At 36.2% G+C, this 24,111-nt stretch overlaps 1 protein-coding gene across 1 annotated transcript in view; it reads left to right on the top strand.

Annotated features, from left to right (window-relative positions):
* The window catches only part of ENPP1 (ectonucleotide pyrophosphatase/phosphodiesterase 1), a 72,507-nt gene that overhangs the window by 37,800 nt on the left and 10,596 nt on the right, over nt 1–24,111 (top strand). The window contains exons 6-22 of the mRNA XM_027056882.2: nt 1,462–1,559; nt 4,020–4,099; nt 5,004–5,123; nt 6,180–6,289; nt 7,095–7,160; nt 7,468–7,540; nt 10,363–10,471; nt 11,423–11,554; nt 13,077–13,108; nt 14,041–14,168; nt 15,316–15,385; nt 16,300–16,387; nt 17,860–18,029; nt 19,477–19,528; nt 21,075–21,229; nt 22,751–22,880; nt 23,972–24,052. Coding sequence (XP_026912683.1) covers nt 1,462–1,559; nt 4,020–4,099; nt 5,004–5,123; nt 6,180–6,289; nt 7,095–7,160; nt 7,468–7,540; nt 10,363–10,471; nt 11,423–11,554; nt 13,077–13,108; nt 14,041–14,168; nt 15,316–15,385; nt 16,300–16,387; nt 17,860–18,029; nt 19,477–19,528; nt 21,075–21,229; nt 22,751–22,880; nt 23,972–24,052 — 1,694 coding nt within the window. The remainder of the gene's footprint in view (nt 1–1,461; nt 1,560–4,019; nt 4,100–5,003; nt 5,124–6,179; nt 6,290–7,094; nt 7,161–7,467; nt 7,541–10,362; nt 10,472–11,422; nt 11,555–13,076; nt 13,109–14,040; nt 14,169–15,315; nt 15,386–16,299; nt 16,388–17,859; nt 18,030–19,476; nt 19,529–21,074; nt 21,230–22,750; nt 22,881–23,971; nt 24,053–24,111) is intronic.

Here is a 24,111-nt window from a genome sequence, read left to right as displayed (position 1 = left end):
TTTATTTACCTGATGTCACAATAAACTGTTTATGTTTTATGTTGATTGAATACAAATAATTTTATACAGTGATGGACCATTGAGACCCTAGGCATTGGTTCTGGAATCTTCCAACTGAGCTATGATGCAAATACTAGTTAGTGGAAATCACATACCAATATATATATTTTTTTCTTCTTCCTTTTGTGTTTGCATGTGAGAGTAAGCTGAGGAGGAGGTAGAATTGAAAAAGGCAAGAAGAGTTTAGCATTTGCTCTCAAATTTTAAATTACTGAGTAAGCTTTAAGTGGAAAGTTTTTTTATAGTTATCCTGCAGTGTTCAACTCCCTACAGTCTCCCAATTATCATTAGAAGTTCAAAATTTCTGAACCATGCCCATTTTGGTTTGGCCATGTAACAGTTTTCCATAGTTATTCACTTTGACTGAGCACATCATTGTACGTGGGGTTTTTTTTTTTTTTTTTTTTTTTTGCCTCCTTTGGATTAGTGCACCACATACATCGTGTGTGTGTGTGTGTGTGTGCGCACATGCATGCACACGCACATGCCCTCATTGTTCATTTCTAGCTTTGGATCATTTGTTGTTTATTTATTTAAATGTAGTAAATACATCTCAAACTTCTCAACTAAATAGTAACATCTTTCAAATACAGTAAACTTAAAAACCAAATGTTACGGGGGCGCCTGGGTGGCTCAGTCGGTTGAGCGTCTGACTTCGGCTCAGGTCGTGATTTCGCTGTCTGTGAGTTTGAGCCCCGCATCGGGCTCTGTGCCGACAGCTCAGAGCCTACAGCCTGTTTCAGATTCTGTGTCTCCCTCTCTCTCTGACCCTCCCCTGTTCATGCTCTGTCTCTCTCTGTCTCAAAAAAAAAAAAAAAGGAATAAACGTTAGAAAAAAAAATTTAAAAAACCACAAACATTATGTATAATTTTTGTGATATGGGGTACCATCTATTAGATTCATGTAGACAATATCAAAAGGTGGTTGTTCAGGAAAAATCTTAATGGAAATAAAAACATAATTTAGAAAATGCTGTTGCTAACATTTATTCTCCTGGAGATTGGGAAAATATTATTACATTTTAGTAGCATTTGGTCCAGCTTTTGGAATAGCAGGAACCATGAATGATGTTCTCCATATGGTGGCTCAAAATGGTGTAAATGCTTGAAAATACTATTAGACGATATATGTATATATATATACATATGTGTGTGTGTGTGTGTGTGTGTGTGTGTATGACATATATATAGTGAAATATAAAAGCATATATATGAATATAAATGTAATATCTCCTTTATAAGAATGCTTGTTGAACTTGTTAATTTACTTTAGATTACATACTTACCTCAGTGAAAAATTTTCATTTTTCATTTTTCCCTGTGCCAGGGAAAAATCTTCATTGGATGTGTATCCTCCTTCTGCTTCTTTAAACATTGTTTTTCTTCTTTCTCATTACCCAGGTTTGAAGCACCTCCTACCCTCTTATTTTCTTTGGATGGCTTCAGGGCAGAATATTTACACACTTGGGGTGGCCTTCTTCCTGTTATTAGCAGACTAAGTAAGTAACTTCGGAGTTCACTGTTGAGGTGTCACAGTTTCAGTGAGATAGACTAGGGAGGCAGTCTTTTTTTGGAAAAATACTGGCAGAATGTGTTTTACCAAACCTCTCTATGGCAAAGTAGTTGAACCTGATGATAAGGAACTAGTCTTCAATATTGTAATTACTTTGAAGCTGCCTTTTAAATACTTCTAAGATAATAGTTATACACACACACACACACACGTGCGTACAGCATGTGTATATATACAGTTATATATAAATATATACACACGCGTATAAATCTGTATGTATTAGAATTTTGGATTCCTTTTGTGGAAAAATCATTTAATAATTATTACATCTTAAAATAGAATTTCAAAAACTGAAGGTATTTCTGATATGCTTCTAGTACTGTAGACATTGAATATTTGCTAGTTATCCTATAGTACCATGTAGCATCCTTCCAATTTCTTTGCTTCACTCAAGGCCTTAATTGGATGATTATTCTGTAATCAGAATTGATTACAATTGATGCAATAGTAGAATAGTTTGCAATTATTGATGCAATAGTAGAATAGTCTTTTCTTAATATTAATGCCAGAGTTTTAAATCACATTAACCCCCAGTTATATGGGTATTACTTGTATCATCATTACTGAAAAAGGAAAAAAAAATAGTTTATGGGTATAAAAATTAGAGAACTTTGCTCATTATCAGTGATCAATAATTAAGTAGTTCCAGTGGAACGCTAAACTGAAATGGAAGTAAATACAACTATGTTGGAGTTCTGAATTGTAAAATATTATTTATTAGGCTTGAGTGTATGAGATTAGTGTAAACATTAAAATCACTCTCCGTAAATACATGTGCACATTTATTATACTTCTTTTATGACAAACCAAAATAATTTGGGAGTATCTTTTTAAAATTTCAGTTTTTCTAAATGTTTATTTATTTTGAGAGAGAGAGAGAGAGAGAGAGAGGGAGAGAGAAAGGAGAGTGTGAGCAGGGGAGGGGCAGAGAGAGAGGGAGACACAGAATCTGAAGCAGGCTCCCTCCAGGCTCTGAGCTGTCAGCACAGAGCCTGATGCGGGGCTCGAACTCATGGACTGCGAGATCATGACCTGAGCCAAAGTGGGATGCTTAACTGACTGAGCCACCCAGGTGCCCAAAATTTCAGTTTTTAATTTCTACCTAAAAGAAAATCGTTTTTGTAAATAATTATTTGACTTGGAAAAAAAAAAAAGTCTTTAGCAAAAAGCATGCAAGAGCAGGGAAGGCTTTATTCTTACCTGTTAGGCCCATGATGGGCTTTGAAGCTTGAATCTGGCCCTTTGTTGCCATTAAAAGGAAAGTTTGTTTCAATGGCACCAAACATTGCATCCTGAGTTCAGAATTAAATAGCTGTAGCTACCTGTATGTGACGTTTAAAAGAAATCAGTACACCATTTGCCTAAGCCCCAGCTTTGGATAATTGAGGAACATACTCTGTAATTCTGCACTGTTTGGAAGGCATTGAGATAGACACATGCCAACCTGAGGGGCATTTTTTTGGCAATGACTTATTGAGATGCTAGAATCATTAGGTTTATGTATTTTTTTTTTTTTTAATAGTAGAGGCGGGAGAAAAGGAGCGTGACACCAGGGCTAAATCTGGAACAGTCTGACTTCTGTGCCTTTCTCTAACTTGAAGCCAGAAGATGCCTTTTTGTCTTCAGAGCAGTGTTGAGTATGTCCAGAGTGAGCTGATTCTGGATTTTCAGACTGAGACACTGCCACCCCAGCTACTGCTTCACCGTTGTTTTAATTTTGCAGGTTTTGCTACTCGTGCAGTTTGTTTTTTCTCTCCTTTATTTTCTAATCAGTGATTCATCACTTACATATGACGCCCAGTGCTCATGCCAACAAGTGCCCTCCCTTCATGTCCATCACCCATTTAGCCCATCCCTTCACCCAACACCCCTCCAACAACCCTCAGTTTGTTCTCTGTATTTAAGAGTTTCTTATGGTTTGCCTCCCTCTCTGTTTTTATTTTATTTTTCCTTGTCTTCCCCTGTGGGCATCTGTTGAGTTTCTCAAATTCCACATATGAGTGAAATCATAGGATGCAGTTTGCTTTTTTTAAATTATCTCTTGTAATTTAGGTATGTGACCACCAAATAATATCAGACAAAGATCTAGTAGGCATCATTATTACAAATGGTCTACCCGGAACTTAATGTTTTTGATAAGTATGGGATAATTATTTCATAGACTTAATTATTTTGTTTAATATTTATCTGAGGAAAACTAACTTGAACACTGAATTTGAATCTGCAGTGTTGCTTTATAATTAACCCTAAATTTTCATATGGTTATAAATCCCTCCTGGGTTAGTTTTTTTTAATACTATTTAGACTTACTTCGTACCAAAGCTAGATGAATTAAACAGATTATTGATTGCATTTAACAACAATCTTTGATTTTTTTCCCTTATAGAAAACTGTGGAACATATACCAGAAACATGAGACCAGTATATCCAACAAAAACTTTTCCCAATCACTACAGCATTGTCACTGTAAGCTCCACATTTCAATTTTTATATGTTCACAGAAGTGAGATGTAAATGTTACATTTTTCAAGGGAATAATTAGACATCAGATCAGAAAAGAATAACTTTTTTCCAAAATGTAGTTAAGCAAGGAAACCTAGGTTTTGGTCTTTGCCTCTGCCACCAACTAGGTGTAGTTCAGGGAGGATCCCTTTCATTCTGGTCTCAATTTTTCTATCTTGAAAAGAGGTGACTGAAGACTCTAAGAACTGAGTTCTTGGTTTCCTTTCAGCTTTAAGATTCTCCAATTTTTGTGTCTTGTTTCTTCTTATGGTTTTGTAGCTTGCTTTGTTGGTACAAATCTGTCCTACACTCATGGATTCTCAACCTGTTCCAGTCATCTTGATGTATGAATTTAAGCAAGCCACTTTGCCTGACTCTAGATAAGATTACAGCCCTGTTTTTGTTTCAAAGTTTGCCAATTTAATTGGAGTCCAAGAGAAAAGTCAAATTCATTAGGTGTTAGGGTGCAAGCCAGAAAATGAATTCTTTAGCTTGTATTAATGCAAGCTCTTCTCAGACTGAACCAAAACATAGTTTGTTCTACAGAAATTCCTTACTCAGCAATGCAATGGGGAAATAGGGCACTTTTTTAGAAATTGAGGAAGCTGCCTATTAATATAGGCCCTTATCCATAGCATTCCTACTTACTTTCTCCTGTTAAATAAAGTACAAATACTATATAAAATCTTGAGTGGTTGGTTGTATTTTAAAAATCCCAAAGTTTTGTTCTTCCCTCCTTAACTCTGCCGAGTTCCCTGTAGCTTCAGTTACATGTTTCTCTTTGATGATTTTGTTTTGTGATTTTATTTAACATGAAAACAAAAAATACCTCACAACTTGCATAAAACCTGTTTTTATATTTTTTTAGGGACTTTATCCAGAATCCCATGGCATAATTGACAATAAAATATATGATCCCAAGATGAATGCTTACTTTGCACTTAAAAGTAAAGAGAAATTTAATCCTGAGTGGTACAAAGGAGAACCAGTGAGTTGTTTGTTTGTTTTGGCTACTAAGATTTTTTTTTTTTTAATTCTCTTCTATTTCAATCAGAGTAAACTACCAGATTCTCTGGAGCTTTTAATAACCTACTTCATTTATTGTGTCGTGGCCATCCTTTTGTAAATGGAGACAGATGCTGATCATCCTGAACACAGCTTGTGTCATTGCGTAATGAGAGTAGTTTATTTCATAACTGGGTTTGGGTAATTCTGAACCATTTTTCTTTTCTGCTTCATTCCACCTTCTGTACACTAGGAGTGTATAGAAGTCGTCGGGGCAATCTTTTGATCCACATAACACTAATGGTTTCTGAAGGAGGTAAACTTTGACTTCATTTGCATTGGCTAACACAAAGATTCTTTCTGGCCATGATTTAGATGTGTTTCTTTGTATTTTTCAGAAATTTCCACAAAAATCCCATGGGGTCTTTTTAGATAGTCTTGATATTCTTCTTAGAAGGAAAAAGAGCATGATGGGTAATTTACAGGGTATAAATTCAAATTTTAGTGCTGATACTTAAAGCTATGTGACTTTGGGCAAATTATTCTTTCTCTGCCTCCATTTTCTCATGTTTATACTGTAGATAATACTGTTAACCTTACGGGGTTATTGTGAGGATTATCTAAATTAATAATTGGGATGCTTAGGGGGATGCTATTTAGAACTGAAATTGGCAATAAGTGCTTAATAAATGTTAGTTACATAACAAAAATGTCAGCAAATTAAGCACATGTATATTTGGGGTTTTTTTCTTCTTTCCAGGGGAAACCTCATTAAGTAGGGGTGTGGCTCTGAAAGTTGCAGAGATTTCTGAAAACGGACTGTCTATATTTTTTAGGTTAATTTAAGTTCTAATTATTTCATTTTGCTGCTGTTCAGAGTCATATTAAGTGATTATTTTATAGTCTCGCTGCTGGAGCTCATTAACCTCAAACATAGTCTAGCACTTGAGAGAAACACACTGATGTTACATGAGTGTATACTTTGCTAAGAAGTGAACAGTTGTGTAATTTTCTGACTTGCCTTCATTCTCTTCCCCAGATTTGGATCACTGCTAAATATCAAGGCCTGAAAAGTGGTACATTTTTCTGGCCAGGATCAGACGTGGAAATTAATGGAATTTTCCCAGACATCTATAAAATATATAATAGGTAGGTATAGATGCACTTTTTCAGAATTGCTCATTTATTTATTTTTTAATCTCAGCTTCTCCTTTTTATCAAGTTCTAAGTTCTAGCATTTGCATAGTGCGTTAGCTGAAAAATGAGAATGGCCAGAATAAGAACTCTATCTCAGATAGCTTTTAGGTGGAGGGTAGGTGAGTTTTGAAGGGATGGATGGACAGTGAAACTAGACAAAGTTTTTTCTGGAGGTTTTCTAGAAAGTGCTGGTTACATGTTACAGTTTGCATTCAGATCTTTGGGCAGGAATAAAAAATGAAGTCATAGTGACTGACTCCAACTTTTTAAGAGTCACGAGCAAATGAGTTCTCCATCAGGTACCTTTTGTGAAATGTATGGTGGACACATGGGTTATTCATGTGGTAGCAATTGCTATTCTCAGATACAGGCATAATATCATCAGGTAGATGTCAGAAGCACATTTTTAAACCTAGTTGCAGCTTTCATTGGGATGCTTATGGGGACACCATTTAGAACTGTAATTGGCAATAAATGCTTAATAAATATTAGTTACATAACAAAAATGTCAGCAAATTAAACACTTGCCTTCATTCTCTTCCCCAGATCGAAGCTTCCCCAATGTGAACCTTAACTTTTGGTCCTTTATTGGGAAAACAAGTTAGAGTTTTCAAATAAAACTTTTACATTGTTTCAAACACAATTAATGCATGTAATTGCTTTAGTCTTTCAGTGTGCTTGTCAATAAGAAACACACTGATATTTTAAACTCAAACAATGTCACAGACTATTTAATTTTGTTTATCCTTAATTTTAGTTCAGTACCATTTGAAGAAAGGATTTTAGCTGTTCTTAAGTGGTTGCAGCTTCCTAAAGATGAAAGGTATGTAGATGACTAATTTGTATGGTAACTACTCCTTTGTTTTATAGATATCACAGAATGTTTAAAAATAAGCAGCAAGAAAACTTTGCAGTTGGCTCTGGCATTTTATATCCAAATAAACTCTTTAGGGAGCTCTTATGGCTACCATTTTGAAGAACTCCAAATCTGCAAATTATTTCTCAGGAAGATTAGAAATGTTACCCCAGTGTTGTAGACTTTTTAATCACTATCAATTGTTAAATTATTCTTTCCATTCTGTTTTACAATGTGTTTATAAAATATTACATTTTGATGCTGTTTGATTTAGACCACACTTTTACACTCTGTATTTAGAAGAACCAGATTCTTCAGGTCATTCATATGGACCAGTCAGCAGTGAGGTAAGTACCTTTTTATCAGTGATTACTTCATGAAACCTGGTGTCATGTAACTAAACCTGCTTTGAAGCAGGTTTCTAGACCATTCTAGCAAGATTCCATGATTCTGGGAAGAGTAGTAAGCACAATTTTAACTAAACCAAAGGATGCACTCTAGTAAAAATAACAGTAGTCTTGTCTATACTTTCCACAGTGCTCAGTTGAACTGATGGTAAATTAAATTCCATATTCTCATTTCCAAAGCCTTTATCCACTACATTTATCCCTACATTGGCTTAAAAACTAAGGGTCTTTGGAAGTTTTGTAAATGGGTAAGACTCCAATTTTCTTTTTTTTTTTCTTTTTTTTTTTAAATCTTGACTTATTTTATTCTGTGTTTGAGAAACAAGAGTGTGGATAGCAAAGGTTCAGGTAGCCAGGGTTCTGGCCTGTCCATAGACTGGTTTCTTTTTTTTCTTTTTTTTTTAGTTCTTGTTTTGATGTTTATTTGTTTATTTATTTATTTATTTATTTATTTATTTTATTTTTTTTTTTTTGAGAGAGAGAGAGGCAGAGTACGAACAAGGGAGGGGGGCAGAGAGAGGGAGACACTGAATGCGAAGCAGGCTCCACGCTCTGAGCCGTCAGCACAGAGCCCAGCGTGGGGCTTGAACTCACGAACTGTGAGATCATGACCTGAGCCAAAGTTGGACGCTTAACTGACTGAGCCACCCAGGCACCCCTAAGTTTTGTTTTTTTTCTTCTTAATTCAAGTTAGTTAACATACAGTGTAGTCTTGGCTTCAGAGGTAGAACCCAGTGATTCCTCTCTTACATATGGCATCCAGTGCTCAATTTTCTATGTAAATAGAGGAGAATTAGTCAAATAACACAAGAAGCCTACTATGATCTCTCCACCTTAGGAGATCTAGCTCTGACCTCTGAGATCATGCTTACAACAGAGCTTGGGCATTAAAGAATAGGAGATTTTGTCAACACTATAGAAAATTTCAAATAACCATGGTTTTATTGAACAGTTACTAGGAAGTTAGAGATGGGGAAATGGCTCATGTACTAAGGCTGTCAACATGAGATCTTACTTGACCTGACACCCTTTTAGGAACTTAGCCCACCCCTGGCTAGGTTTGTAATCGGTATAGTGCTTTGAAAGATCAAATACTGCTTTCAGTTTTTGTGCGGCCATAGAATTTTTATATCTTGGAGCAGAGGAAGCATTGGAACAGAAAACGATTTGAGCTTCTTTCCTTGTACTTCTAAGCTGACTTCCCTTATGCCGTATATTTTATCTGTGACCCAAGATCTGAAAAGAAACAGGGAGTAAGGATCTAGGAATATTGGTGGTCATGGTGAAAGGAAGAAGAGGTATAGCCAGGGTCCCTAATCTCAGAATCCTTGTTATCTTTTTCCCCCATATGACTGTAAGAGATAAAAGACTAGGAATAGCTAGAATTTCACCCTAGTCTGCATAGTTTGTGAGCCTCAAAGTCTCTTTAGCATAGAGTCCAGACCAGAGCCTACCCTAACATGTCTATTAGCTCCTAACACCTCCAGCAGCTCTAATATAGTTAGTAATTCCGTGTGCCCTTGCTTTGCTCTTTAGAGGTGGGGTAAGGAAGACACATGGTCAATAAGGTGACTGGGTCATAATTGGTGACAGGGAAAAGTTTTGTGTCAGTGTTATCTTGGTTTGACAATTGACCAGATGCTAGTGTAATTTTTATTCTTTCACTAAATTCACTGACACAACTCATGTCTAGGTCAGTCTGGCTGCAAGGAAGTCTGAGGATCATTTTGTAATTGTTTGATTATCAGCTCATATAAGTTATGAAATCAGTGCTGCCTTTTCTAATTTCACTGAAGATTTTCCAAAGGACTATTTTTGTGATTCATCTTCATTCAAGATTGAGCCCCTTGCTTTTTGTATCATAGTCACCAGCTTGTAAACTCTGTTAAATTCTAAAATTACTGGCACATCAAAACCCACTTGATTTTAATACTTAAAAACTCCAACTTGCATTACTTGGGTGGCTTTGAATGAAAGACCATATTGAAGGAGGTTGTTTCATTATTACAGTGGAATAAATTGACTATAGAGATAAGACTGATTTGATACATTACAGAAAGCACATGTAGAGCTGCAAAGAATTTTCCTGGTTTTGCAAGGAGAGCCGAAAAGAGAAATGTCAAAAGCAAGTTACTAAAACTATTTGCTAGTCTGTCCTCGTGATAGATGTGTGCAAAATACATGCAGTTTGCAAGGAAATAATGGGTTCCTAGGAGTTCTAATTTAAAACATTTTTGTCAATGTTTATTTATTTTTGAGAGAGAGACACACACACAGAGTGTGAGTGGGGATGGGCAGAGAGAGGGAGACACAGAATTGGAAGCAGGCTCCAAGCTCTGAGCTGTCAACACAGAGCCCAATATGGGGCTCGAACCTATGAACTGTGAGATCATGACCTGAGCCAAAGTTGGAGGCTTAACTGACTGAGCCACCCAGGCACACCCTAGGAGTTCTAGTTTTAAAAATCAAACATAATGAACTATAAAGCATTTCATGAGTAATTTTAACATTTTTGGCAATTTAGACGATCAGGTCGGCTAGTGACATTTCCAGTACTTAGGATTGAGCATGTACGGGATTTGGGCCCTTCTTTTTATTAATGAGCATTGTCTTACCTGGCTTGTCTTAGCCTAATGCAAATCATATGTAGTTCATCATAGTAGCTGCATCCACTGAACTTTTCCTTTATGAACAGAGATAGCTTTACATAGAAATAGCCGTTAATATGGAATCCATCACATGAAATTGCTTCCCTTTCTTAGGTCATCAGAGCTTTGCAGAGGGTTGACAACATGGTTGGCATGCTGATGGACGGTCTAAAGGAGCTGAACTTGCATCAGTGCCTGAACCTCATCTTTGTTTCAGATCATGGTAACCTGAATTTTCATCATTTACCCTTCAGGTTAAATGGTGCCCCAAAAAAGGGTTCCTTGACTGGTTATTGTTTCATTATTTATTTTGATTGTTACAGTTAATTCTTTGTTGTTTTTTTTTTAATGTAGTTTGTTGTGGGAAATGTTTAGGAAAAAATTATATAAAATATAAAGTATAAGTAAAGCACAGAATTCACAGCTATCAATGATAATGCACCCATTTCCTGATTTGAGGAAGGTTTGTACCAGGAATTTTGAAAAATTAAAAAAAGTTTTTTATTGTTTAATTTTGGTAAATGTAGTGTAATAATTTTAGATTTAATGAATACATTATTATGTACATCTTCTATTTAGCATAAAAATCTGATTTTAGAAGCAGTATGTATTAATTTTAGCACTATTTTAATTTCACTTTTTACTTATTTTGACCTTTAGAACATGTTTGTGTAACAGCCTTGAGAGTGCAGAAGCAATGAATGTACAAGAAAATAGAAAACACACCCTTTTCGTTTGTTTTTTTTTCTTGTTGTTATTGTTTGTGTCAGAAATAATTGCTAAAAGCTATTTCTAGAAATAGCTGTAAGAAGTTTTGTTCCAAAGAAAATGCAGTTCTGGAATGAGACTGAGAATTTTATAATACCAGTTACTATTCTAGGTGATCTTATGAAAACAACTAAGCTTTGCTATTTGGTCTGAAGCTGTGATATTCCTCCTCACCTACCTAAATTAGAAGAAACAATAAAGTAATTGTGGATGAAGGGGAAAAGGTTTTTTTTTAAGTGAAATGGTGGATACAGCTGAAGTTCTGTGTCTTACCTACTAGATGTTTAACTCACATGAGCACTGAGCACATATTTATTGAATTAAATTCTGGAAGTGAAGGAAATTCTCTTCCATGTGTGAAATTCTTTATTGAAGTTGTAACATGTTTGGGAATTTTTTCTCCTAGGCATGGAACAAGGCAGTTGCAAGAAATATGTGTATCTGAATAAATATTTGGGAGACGTTAAAAATATTAAAATTGTATATGGACCTGCCGCTCGCTTGAGACCCTCTGATGTCCCGGATAAGTACTTTTCATGTAAGTATATATGGACGCTAACTTTGAATGTGATTACATTCTGAATACATTCCTCTAAATTATTGTATCTCCACACTAAAGTGCATCAAGTTAATTTCCTTTGCATGATTAAATCTCCAATGCAGGTCTTCTGCATCCAAAGGGATTTTATTCAAGACATAGATCTAACCACTTATTTTTGTTTTTCATTGCTAAGCATATTATGTGTGTGTGGTCAGTACATTTTTATGTCGTAGTGTGTGTTTTACTTGTATTGGGTTCGAGATTACTTGTACTAAAAATAAAAACAAAAAACAAAACAAAACTTAAAAGAAAAGTTCATCTGCATTTATTCAAGTTTCATTAATGACATTCCATTAAAATAACTTAGAGCTGTTATAAAATAATATTCTGTCACAAGGAGGAATGCAGGAAATTCTGTAATTCTTATAATTCCATAAACAGCTGGTTTCTGTCCTCAGAAATGACTTTCTTTTACCATTCTAAAACACAGTGAGAATGTGTTTTGTAAACAGAGAAGAAGAAATTTCAATTCTGTGTTGACCACATGTGCAACCCAAATTGCCAAGGAAATTTTTTAAATGTTATTTCTTTTGCAAGTCAAGTGCATTTCCTAACTGTTTGCACCTCTGTTATAGCCTGCTTAAAAGTCGTATACAATTGTTATAAAACCTGTTATAAAACCATATAGGCGGAGGCAGTGCCCAGAGATGTTTAGGATGGGATGACTAAGCTTTAGCTTTCTCTCATTAGGCCTCTGTTTCCCAAATTAAGGCAAAAATATCTATATTTATTTATCAATATACATACATGAAATATATATACACAACATTTATTGTATCTGAAATTTTTTTTCAAACTTTTATAAAGTATGGCTAGAAGAATCTTTGGAAATCTAGACATATATTGATTTGTAGCACAGAAGACGCTAAGTAAATCTGTGTGGTCTTGCTATGCAAATTCAGTTACAAAACTATCTACTTGCTCTCTCTTCTACGTTCTCCAGTGTCCTTTTTATTTGGAAATTCTGGAGTTACCAAATATCAAAATATATAAAATAAAAAGTAGCGGTTTCCTTAAATCTCCCTAATTCACACCTCATTTCCTCTCTCTAGAGATTAAAGACTGTTAGGCTTGGAATGTCTTCCCAGATATCTGCTATGCGTATATAAAACACTATTTTTTTTTTTAATTTTTACACATGAAATCATACTAGATCTAGATGCATGGTCATATTTATGGATGGCCAGGTGAATGGACACACATATGGATGAACAGATGGATGGATAGATAGATACTCTTTAACTTGTCTCTTCATTTAACAGTACGACATGATTTCACAGGCATGGGGTGGTTCCTAAAGATCTGTCTCATTCCTACCAACCACTAATATATAATGGTTTAAATAAGCTGTTTGGAACCTGCTTTGAGTTTGAGTCTGACATTCAACATTTTTGTTTTATTTTTATTTCTAATTGTAGCATAACATCCATGATTAATTCTTATCTTTGTCCCCCTTCAGTTGATTATGAAGACCTTGCCAGAAATCTTTCCGTGAGTGTATTTATTTTTCCATTATTTACTTATTGTTAGTTTTAATATATATTTAGAAAAAAAGTTCAGTATCTGTTCTTGGGATTTTTTAGCATTAGAATTTTTGAGCTATGTGGGCCAACATTTAAACGCCCTATAGTTTTTAAAGATTTTTAAGGACACACCCCAATAAACCAGCATTGAAAGTTTTTAAGAATTCATTTATTGTCATCAATTAATTTTTATAACAGTAAAGAAATAATTGGAAAAAATAGAAGGGAAAAAGTCTATAGCTATCTCAGCATAGGTACTGTTGGCATTGTTATATATTTCCTGCCAATCCTTTTATGCCCATTTAAAAAATAAATTCTTGACTTGGTGATGAGTTATCTATAGGACATTTTTTTTTACTTGATATGTTTTATTTATTTATTTATTTGTTTTGAGAGAGAGAGAGCACACAAGCAGTGGAGGGACAGAGAGAGGGAGAGAGAGAATCCCAAGCAGTCTCTGCACAGTGTGAATGGAGCTCCAGCTCACAAAACTGTGAGATCATGACCTGAGCCGAAACCGAGAGTCAGATACTTAACTGACTGAGCCACCCAGGAGCCCCGGAGTGTTTTAAATATTGAAGAAAATGATTACCATTGCAGTTATAAGAATGTTTGGAAATGGTATCATCGATAGTAACCCAAATATTAATGAATGGCATAGTCTAAGAATTTTAGTTTTTTTTTTTTTATGTAGCAATTATGATTTCCTGTAAAAAATACGAATATTGAATTGTTGGGAATAGAAGGACTCCGTTATTTTTGCATCTGTGACTTACTGAGCAGACTGGTAAAATTTTTAACAGAAAAAAAATCTTACGGAATTAGAATACAGTCTCAAGAGAAGTTTACACCTAAGAAAATATCGAAATAAGAGTTTTTCTTTACCTTCTGTAATATCAGTGCCGGGAGCCAAACCAGCACTTCAAACCTTACCTCAAGCATTTCTTACCGAAGCGTTTGCACTTTGCCAAAAACGACAGGATTGAGCCCTTGACATTCTATTTGGATCCTCAGTGGCAACTTGCATTGTAAGTTCTGATGGTTTCCAGGTAAACCTCACCTGATATGTTAGTCATTCAGTGTAACCATTGGGCCCTTTTCAACAGTGTTGTTGTATGAAAACTGTGCACAGATGATTCTCTTCACTCTGTCCTGGGGCTTCTCAACCCGGGATTGACCTTTTGGGGTCAGACCATTCTTTGTTGTGGAGGGCTGTCCTGTGCATTGTGGAATGTTTGAAAGCATCCCTGGCTTCTACCCACTAGATGAAAAAGCCCCCTTTCCATAGTTGAGCCAACCAAAAATGTCTGCAGACATTGCTATAGGTTCCCTGGGGAGGGCCATCCCTCTGCCCACATCCATATTGATTATTTATGTTCCATGTTGGTGTTACCACTTGCCGCTCTTATCTCTTCTGCACATTACAGTTATCCTAATAATACCTTCAGATCCAGCGAATAATTGGTAAAACCTCTTTATGATAATGAGCAATTGCTTTCTTCATTTTACAAAGTTGTTTTTTCAGCTCAGTTTATTGATGTGTTGGAGAATTATTTGGATGGTTAATATTGTTAATATCTCAAAACCTGATAATTAACTCTTTGGATGGTTGCCAGGAAGCCAGGGACAATAAATACCCCTGTCAAACAAAACCTAAGCAATGAACCAGGATTCACTTTAAGAGTTTCACTGTCTCTACTTTTACTAGAGGGCTGTGCTTTTCGTGTTTGGAAGAAAAACATTGAAAGAAGGGATGGTCCTTGCCTTCATGGGAGAACCAATATTTTACGAACATCTATATTCCAAAGATTGCTTTAGGCTAAGCCATTTAATTTGTACAGACCACCCAATACAACAAGATTGAAACGAAGATAAGATAACTACATGGCCAGTGTCACAGCTAGCAAATAGCATAGTCAGGGTTCAAAACTAGTTTTGTGTCAGTGCTAGTGGCTTTTTTCCTCTATGCCATCCTGCATTTATGGTTGATTTGTCTGCAAAATAAAAGATAAGGGTGGCCTCTTACTGCTTTGCAAAGCCAGGTGGTTTTGTTTACCATTTTTTGGTTTGTTTAACAAAATAGTTACTTATTCTTGATTAACAGAAATAATGTGACTTTAAATTTTGCACTATGAATAGACTTCACATCATTAATTCATACTATATCAAAATTAGGAATCCTGCAGAAAGGAAGCATTGTGGAATTGGATTCCATGGTTCTGACAATATATTTTCAAATATGCAAGTAAGTAAATCTGATATACTTAAAAAAAATAGTAGTTTGTATCTGAAGAAAAACTGATATACAAAGTTTAGATTTATTTATTTATTTATTTAAATATGAAATTTATTGTCACATTGGTTTCCATACAACACCCAGTGCTCGGTCGAAGAGGACGACCTTCCCCGATAGAGGAGGACCGTTCTTTGGTCAAGGGTATATGAGTAGCTGTGCTCCCCTGCTAGAACCTCCAAACAAGCTCTCAAAGTTTAGATTTAGAAACACGGATTGTGCTTACATGTCTTGGATGAGAATTAATGAAGCATATGATTACATATAGTCATTTTATTTTGAGCATGGTATTAATAGAATTTGTTAAAATATTCATGTTTCAGGCACGTATGACGTATTATATGACTTATACCTCATACTAAATTTCTAATAATCATTTTGCATGTTTATGTTCCGTTAAGAATATTGCTTTCACAGTAAATGAAAGCTGGTGATTTAAGAGGAGAAAAGATATCATACTTGTTCTAAATGAAGGTAATGCCTTGCATTCATCTAGCAATTTAAAAGTTCAAAATATACACACAGCAGTTATTTAATTTGATCCCTACAGCACTGTGTAGGGTGGGCAGAGTGACATTTATATCCCATTTCACAGATGAGAAACAATTTCATCATCTGTTCTCTTCTGACTGTCAAGTCAGGAATCACAGTAAAGCTGAGAGAAGTATCCTACATGTCCTTAGATTACATGTGCAACAGGGGTTAACACCATATCCTATGAAGCCTGTGGGCACGGTATTTTTCTGATATCTTAACATAACCAGTTTATATATGTACAATATGGATAATATAAAATAATTTTTTTCACCAGCTGCATACATAGCTGATATGAACTGATAAACTGTTTACTTTTCTGGCCAATCTAGGCTCTCTTTATCGGCTATGGACCTGGCTTCAAGCACAGCATCGAAGTTGACTCTTTTGAAAGTATTGAAGTCTATAATTTAATGTGTGGTAAGTGTGAACAGGCTTCTTTCATTTCTTCTGAAAACAGAGCTGGAATAGGATTATGAAAAGTAAGTCACACGGTGGGCATCTCTGTAGAGATGATGATGATGTGAGACAGATCACATTTTTACCTTTCACCTTCCTGACCCAGAGTCATTGAAAAAAATATGTGGATCATTGCCATCTGATTACTGTTGTCTCTTCCACGGGTTTGCACACAGGTAAACTGCAACACCCAGAGGTCTGTACATCCCGAATGCCTAGCAGTTTGCCAGGCCTTCGGCTTAATGATACGACGATTGACTCAGGCATCAGGTGGAAGCCCAGGAAAGAGTTTGGAGTCTGTGAAGGGAACACAAAAGAGGCAGAACCTCTGGTAGCAATAATAGTTGAATGGATGACAATGTCACAGTTGTAGAAATGGAGGAGGACCCATTAGATATATTACTGACTTACTCTGTACTTTCTTAATTAATACCTTTATGGTTGGATATTATGTCTTAAGTATTACTTCCTTTTTCTGATAATGATACTAGACATTTGCAAAACCTTAAATATGTCCTGAGTATGATTCTTTCATTGGGGGCCTATACACTCAAATGAATTATTTTAGTATATGTGCTGCCGAAGCGAGCACCACTCAAATGAATTAATATATCCTAAAGCACTTAAAACAGTGCCAGGCATATCCTAAGTGCTTTACTGTTTAAGTGTTTGCTATTGTTATTATCAAGAGCATGAGTTTTGTTTTATTTTATTTAAAAAAAAATTTTTTTAACGTTTATTTATTTTTGAGACAGAGAGAGACGGAGCATGAATGGGGGAGGGGCAGAGAGAGAGGGAGACACAGAATCGGAAGCCGGCTCCAGGCTCTGAGCCATCAGCCCAGAGCCCGACGTGGGGCTCTAACTCACGGACCACGAGATCGTGACCTGAGCTGAAGTCGGATGCTCAACCGACTGAGCCACCCAGGCGCCCCAAGAGCAGGAGTTTTAGACTCAGACAAAGCTGGTTTTGAAGCGTAGGTCTTACTACATTAGTAGCTTTGAGGCCTTGAGCAAAGCACTGTGATTATTCATCTACCAAATGTTGACAATAAGTTATTAAATTGTTTTGAGGATTAATTAAGAAAAATATATTGGCACAGTGATTGACATTAGTATGCAATGGTGGTAACTATAGTTATTATACACTTTAAACTTCAGAAGTTTCGTTAGAGACGTACAGCAGAATATCAGTAATTCCATTAAGAATAGCATAGTCATGTGCTTGCTTCAGCAGCATATATACTAAAAAAAAAACAATAGCATAGTCCTAAATGCTCTCAAATTCAAGAGAGTTTTATAGTTTTATTTTAGGTAGAGAGTGAAGAAGCCTTACATACATTTAGTTCTAAAAAGATAAAAATAATGTAAGTCTACCATTTATTTGATTTTGAAACCTCGAGGTAACCATTTACCATTCTTGGCATTATGCAGATTTACTGAATTTGTCACCTGCTCCTAATAATGGAACTCACGGAAGTCTTAACCACCTTCTAAAGAATCCTGTTTACACCCCAACGCATCCCAAAGAAGCCCACCCCCTGGCACAGTGCCCCTTCACAAGAACGCCCAGACATAACCTTGACTGTTCATGTGATCCCTCCGTAAGTATTGACAAAAAGTGTAGCCCAGTTTGTGTGATTCTGCAGCACCCTCTGCATAGCATGTGCTATAGAAACACTTCATGATCAAATTAAAATGTATAAGTGAGCATAAATATATATTTATGTTTAATTCCAAGTAAGCACGCACGTGCAGCCCTTTTATTATTTATTTTTCCTCTTCCTGGTTTTTGCATTTTCACATATTTTTTAATTTTTATTTATTTATTTTTGAGAGAGAGAGAAAGTGCAGGCAGGGGAGGGGCAGAGAGGAAGGGAGACCGAGAGTCTGAAGCAGGCTCCACACTGTCAATGCATAGCCTGTCATAGGGCTCAAACCCACGAACCGTGAGATGTGACCTGAGCTGAAGTCAGATGCTTAACTTTGCCCAGGCAGCCCTCACTTCTGTTTTTATCCCTTGGTGCTGTGACTTGACTTGGGTGCAGGTTGGGAGAAGTCCAGCTAAGTTCTGGAGCATCCTGAATCATGGAATCTGTGCTACTGTCCTAGCATTGAGGTCTTGATTATAAACCAGTCACAGTATTCTTTTCCTAAACTATATCTCAGTCTATTTTAAAGTATTTTTTAATGTGTATTTATTTTGAGAGAGAGAGAGTGAACTGGGGAAGGGAGAGAGAGAGTCCCAAGCAGGCCCTGCACTGACAGTGCAGGGCTCAATCTAGGAACCTGTGAGATTATGACTTGAACCAAAATCAAGAGTCCAATGTTTAACTGACTGAGCCACCCAGGTACCCCTCAGTTCATCTTAAATTTAGAGGCAAAATAACATTTTTTGGCAAGAAATGGATATATGGCACTTTACTTTTTAAGTTTATTTATTTTGAGAGAGAAACAGTGCAAATGGGGGAGGGGCAGAGAGAGAGAAAGAATCCCAAGCAAGCTTCAAGTTGTTAATGCAGAGCCTGATGCAGGGCTCGGTCGCATGAACCATGAGATCATGACCTGAGCCAAAACCAAGAGTCAGATGCTTAATGGACTGAGCCACTCAGGCACCCCGGCACTGTTTTCTTTTTACTCCTATCTTAATATATAGTTTTAAGAAGATAAAAATTTGTGATAACAAGTGAACAAAATTGATAGTGTCCATGAAGATAGAGATTTGGGGAACAGTTGATTTTATGCCTTCCATTTTGTTTTAGGCTCGTAGAAAGACTGTCAGAGTAGGGATAAAAATTATAAAACAGCAATTCTTATTTTTCATTGATAGTGTTGTGCTTATGTAACAATTTTGTCTTCTTGCAGCTGTCATCCGAATTTTTATCTTCTTCATCAAAAAAAATAACTTTCACTTGTACAAGATGGTTTTATCATTGTCCCACGATGGAACAATGAGGCTGTAGAAATTGTTAAAAAATTAAAACACATCTCAAAACAAAACAAAACAAAAACATGTCTCTTATCGCTTAAAATAGTATTATTAACTTTTAGGTTTTGCCAGTTGTGGATTTTGAGATACAGTTGAATTTGACTGTGGCAGAAGGTAAGGAAGGCATCCTTACTCTTGAGCTCGGAATGTGGAAACAGGCTTTTTCTCAACAGTGTCAACCACAGAGAACTGGTCTGGGGACATTAGCTGAGAATAGCCAGTAACATAAAGGTAGTAGGGGAGGACCACCTGATGAAACATGGCAATGTCCTTGCTCAACAGTCTAGACTGCTAGTCATAAGGAAGGAAGGGATAGTTACAGCACATCATGCATTTAGTGGAAGCTGAATAACTCTTTATGAACAGAGTTGAGGTGGTTTGAGATTTTGGAGATTTTTATAAGTTTATAAGAGACCCTCAGATTTCCACTGAAAATACTGTTAAATTTCTATCTCACCTGGTTCTTAGTTAATTACAGGAGAGTATAAGTTGAATGATTTATCTAAAGTTATTTCTTCATAAATTTTTTTTTTTTTTGAGAGAGAGAGTGTAATCTGGGAGAGGCAGAGAAAGAGAATGAGAATCTTAATTAGGCTCCATGCTGGGCATAGACTTTGGGGCTCCATGCAGGGTTAGATCCCATGACCCTAAGATCGTGACCTGAGCCAAAATCAAGAGTCAGACGCCTAACTGACTAAGCCATCCCAGTGCCCCTCTTCATAACTTTTGAGTGAAAATTAAGCATATTTAATACACAGACAAGTGAGAACATTTGTCAGCTGGGACTTGGATGCTCAGTGTCACTTTGATATGATCTCTGATACACTTTGATGTAGTCTCTGATCCTTAAGTTACTTGGCTCAGTTTTTTTCTTCTGGAATAAAAAGGTGAAGTCTACATTATTCCCAAATTGAATTTGCCTATATAAAATCTCTGTACATGTTTAGAGAAATCTTTGATGGCCCATGGTGACAAAGCATAGTGAAAGATGACACTTTTGGAATTGAGTAGATCTGTGTTTGAATATGAGCTTAGGAACTGTATGTCCATTGGAAAAGTATTTACTCCCTGTAAACTGCTGTATTCTCATCTGTACAATGGACATATAACCTTAATTCATAGGACTATTTAAGAATTCAATTAGACGATGTCTACAAAGGACTCTACAAAGCACTTGACGCTTGGAAAAAGCGCAGTAAACAGTATATATACTATCACTGTTTCATTCAGCTTTATCTCATAATTTCAGTTCTGAATTTTTGTTTTCCAAACACATACATCATCCTCAAATTTTTCTTTCTGGAGATTTGCTCTAAAGAATAAGTCATTAAAGTAATGTTAAAGAATTTTAGTAATATTATTTAAGACCTATTTGCTGAAATTTCTAGCAATTTCACAGTGTCCCCTTGTGAGATCTTGATATTACACTGATCTCTCAGAATCTTCATAGGCAAAAACTGTGGTGAATCCCTTTTATTTTCTAAATAATTTATGGTTCTGCTCTTTGTAATTAGTTTGTGTTTTTTTTTTGTAGTAAAAAATAATTTTTCAATAGGGTCTTAAGAAGAGGAAAGAATTAGATGAATGTTATTATATATTATCATATAGTTCACAGTAAGTTTGTTTGAATGGTGGTTTCATTTTTCCCCTATGACCCAAGAGAAGGTTATTAAGCGTGGCACTGTACCCTATGGAAGACCCAGAGTTCTCCAGAGGGACAGCACAGTTTGCCTTCTTTACCAGCACCGGTTTGTGAGTGCTTACAGCCATGACATCCTGATGCCCCTTTGGACATCCTACACTGTCGACAGAAATGCAAGTATTGGTCACCCCTCTAGCTACGTGCGATTATTTCATTAATTATCATTAAGCAGAACATTAAAAGCATGGTTAATTTGGGCCAAACTAATCTTGGCTTCATAATCGGTTCCTAAATTAGGAGATCACTGAATTGGGAGTTGCAGGAATTAAGTTCTGATTCTAGCTCTGTGACTTTGAGACTCCGAGCAAATTTCTTCTTTTGGGAAATGAGGAATGTGCATGAAAGTGTCTCCCTTGCCTTGTGTTTGTTTGTTTGTTTTCATGTTTTATGATTCTAACTTATGTAATCAGTTTTGCAGTCAGTCACAAGTATTCGTCTCTAAATGCATAGATGTATGAGTATAAGGACTTTCCTTGGCTGTACTCACCTTAGTGGGTCCTCACTGATGGGGAAGGCCATTAAAACTCAGTAATTTTTCAGTGTGTAACACCTATGGGAAGATCCTCAAATCAAACTACAGAGAGGTTGGGGATCCCGTCCACCTCCCAGACCACAGGAAGCCCTTGAAAGGAGTTGTGGGTAGGCGTGGTATGGAATATCCCAGAATAAGACTGCTATTCCCCCTCATCCCTGTCCCCTGGCTGCTGTAGTAGAAAGAGAAGCAGAAGATAGGCCTTGAAAGAGAGAAGGGGGAGGGAATGAGATTTAGATTTTGATCAAATTAAAGTTTTAAACTAGTCTGACCAAATTTTCAAAGACTGAATGCCTGGCAAGCTACAGGAAGCCCTTAAGGGACAGAAAGGGGATTTGAGAGAGCTTAGTTGAGTCTAGCAGTTGGATTTAAAAAATAAAACTATAGTTAATACTCACTGAGAAAGGTAAATAAAAAAGGTAGGGATGTGTGCATGTATATATGTAATGTCTATGTTAAAAAATATGTATATATTACACACTCGCACATATTCTCATATTTACATAAAGTTTCAGCCATAAATTTGTTCTAATTTTGACGACTATCTTCAAACACTACAAACATGTTTTGTACTTAACTTTGTAATATATAGGAGTCTAGCCAGTATTGTGTGGGTCCCCATCAGATTTATTGTTTAATGCCTTAATTATGGTGTTCTTTGCTTTGGTTTGAATGTTCTGTTTTGTAATACAATCAAAGCAGCATAAATTCCGTCATCAGTGCTCCCGAGGTTTTCATGCTGCATTGTTAATTCAGTGGCTCCCCCAAGCACCAGCTTTCAAGTCTATGCAGTTGTCTTTGGAAGATAGGCTCAGGTCCCCCCAGCATATAGGCCCATATTGAACCCAGCATAATAGGCCAATATTTGCACATATGACAAATGACTAATATCCTTAATAGTATAAAGAGTTGTTGCCTTTCAGTTAGAAAAAAGATGAATACACTGTTAGAAAAATGGGAAAATGGAGTAGGACCTAAAGGGACAAGTAGGGTGTTGTTCACAGACCTTGTAGGGTGTGGTTCACCCTCAACTCTTCATAAAGCAGTCTTCTTTTCTTTTATATGCCTGATACCTCATGGCTGTTTACATTTTGTTTTTCAGGACAGTTTCTCTACAGAAGACTTTTCCAACTGTCTCCACCAGGATCTTCGAATTTCCCTCAATCCTGTCCATAAGTGTTCGTTTTATAAAAATAATGCTGAACTGAGTTACGGGTTCCTCTACCCACCACGTAAGTTTCTTCCTCCCTGACCTGCCCTTTCCCTGGTCTTCTTTCTCTCTTCCTTCTCCTTTTCTTTCTTTTGGGGCAATGGACACCATCTTTTTATTGTTGATCATCACGAATGAGAAGTATAACTCTTAGGAGAAAATTTCTAAAGCCTCTAAAACTTGAATTTTACAAAACCTTTAGCTTTTGTTTGGAGGGTAGTTGATTTAGTGCAGACACTGTAGATAGGACATTCTTCATTTTTTCTACCTTTCTTTTACACAGAATTTGAGAAAACTTGAGTCAGAAGGATACAGCAGGGGTCTTAGGAGGGAGATATCATTTTGTTTGTTAAAAAGAAAAATAATTTGTCAAAGAATTAGGAATAGGCAGAGCCCAAGTGTGCTTGCCCTTTACGGGGACAGAGCCACTAGGGAAGATTTTTCTCTCCCTCTCTCTTTTTTTTTTTTTTTTGAGGTAAAGTGTTCTCTTTTTAATGTGGCAAATTTGTATGTTAATGAGAAGACATTTTGAGGCTGGCCTTAAAAGGCAAAAATCAGAAGTCTCCAGGTGCTTAAATACTTTCAGTATTCAGTCCAGTCCCCAGAATAAGTGTCTGAAGTCAGAACTTGGCTATTGCTTTATGAAAATAGAGCAGATCCAAGCTGAAAATCCATACAAAGAAGCCTTGTACAGCATTTCGAGGCAGACGTCCTGTGATGTTTTTTTAGGGCAGTAGGTGTTGTTCTGAAGCCAGATATCCTCTTTTTTCCTTTCATTGTAAAAGAGTTGAAGGAAAGAAGATTGTCCACACAATACATCGTAGTTGAAATAAGGCAAATAAGGTAAAAATTGAACACGTTTATTTTGGGGCTCTTATTAAGCTTTTGTTTCTTTGCTAAATTCATCTTGAGGAAGAAAATACTTATTTTCCTTTTTTTTAAGGGACTTGACCAAGCACATTGCCCTTTCCCTTGACCCAGTACCTGGGAAACTTTTATGGGTTTAAGGTGATAGCTAATTTTTAAAAATGCTACTCCCATGAAAAAGTATAATGTCTAATGCTACTCATGAAGAATGAAATAGTTGTCTTTTTTATTTTTATTTTTTTGTAGAACTAAATAAAGGTTCAAGTCAACTATATTCTGAAGCATTGCTTAATACTAACATAGTGCCAATGTACCAGAGTTTTCAAGGTAAAAAATTTTAACCCTATATTTCATAATCTCAATGAATTTCTGTGTATTATAGGTAT

Source organism: Acinonyx jubatus, chromosome B2, assembly GCF_027475565.1.
Source record: "Acinonyx jubatus isolate Ajub_Pintada_27869175 chromosome B2, VMU_Ajub_asm_v1.0, whole genome shotgun sequence".
Taxonomy (NCBI): Eukaryota; Metazoa; Chordata; class Mammalia; order Carnivora; family Felidae; genus Acinonyx; species Acinonyx jubatus.
Note: the sequence above shows the minus strand (reverse complement) of the source record. Positions and strands in the feature narration are given on the sequence as shown.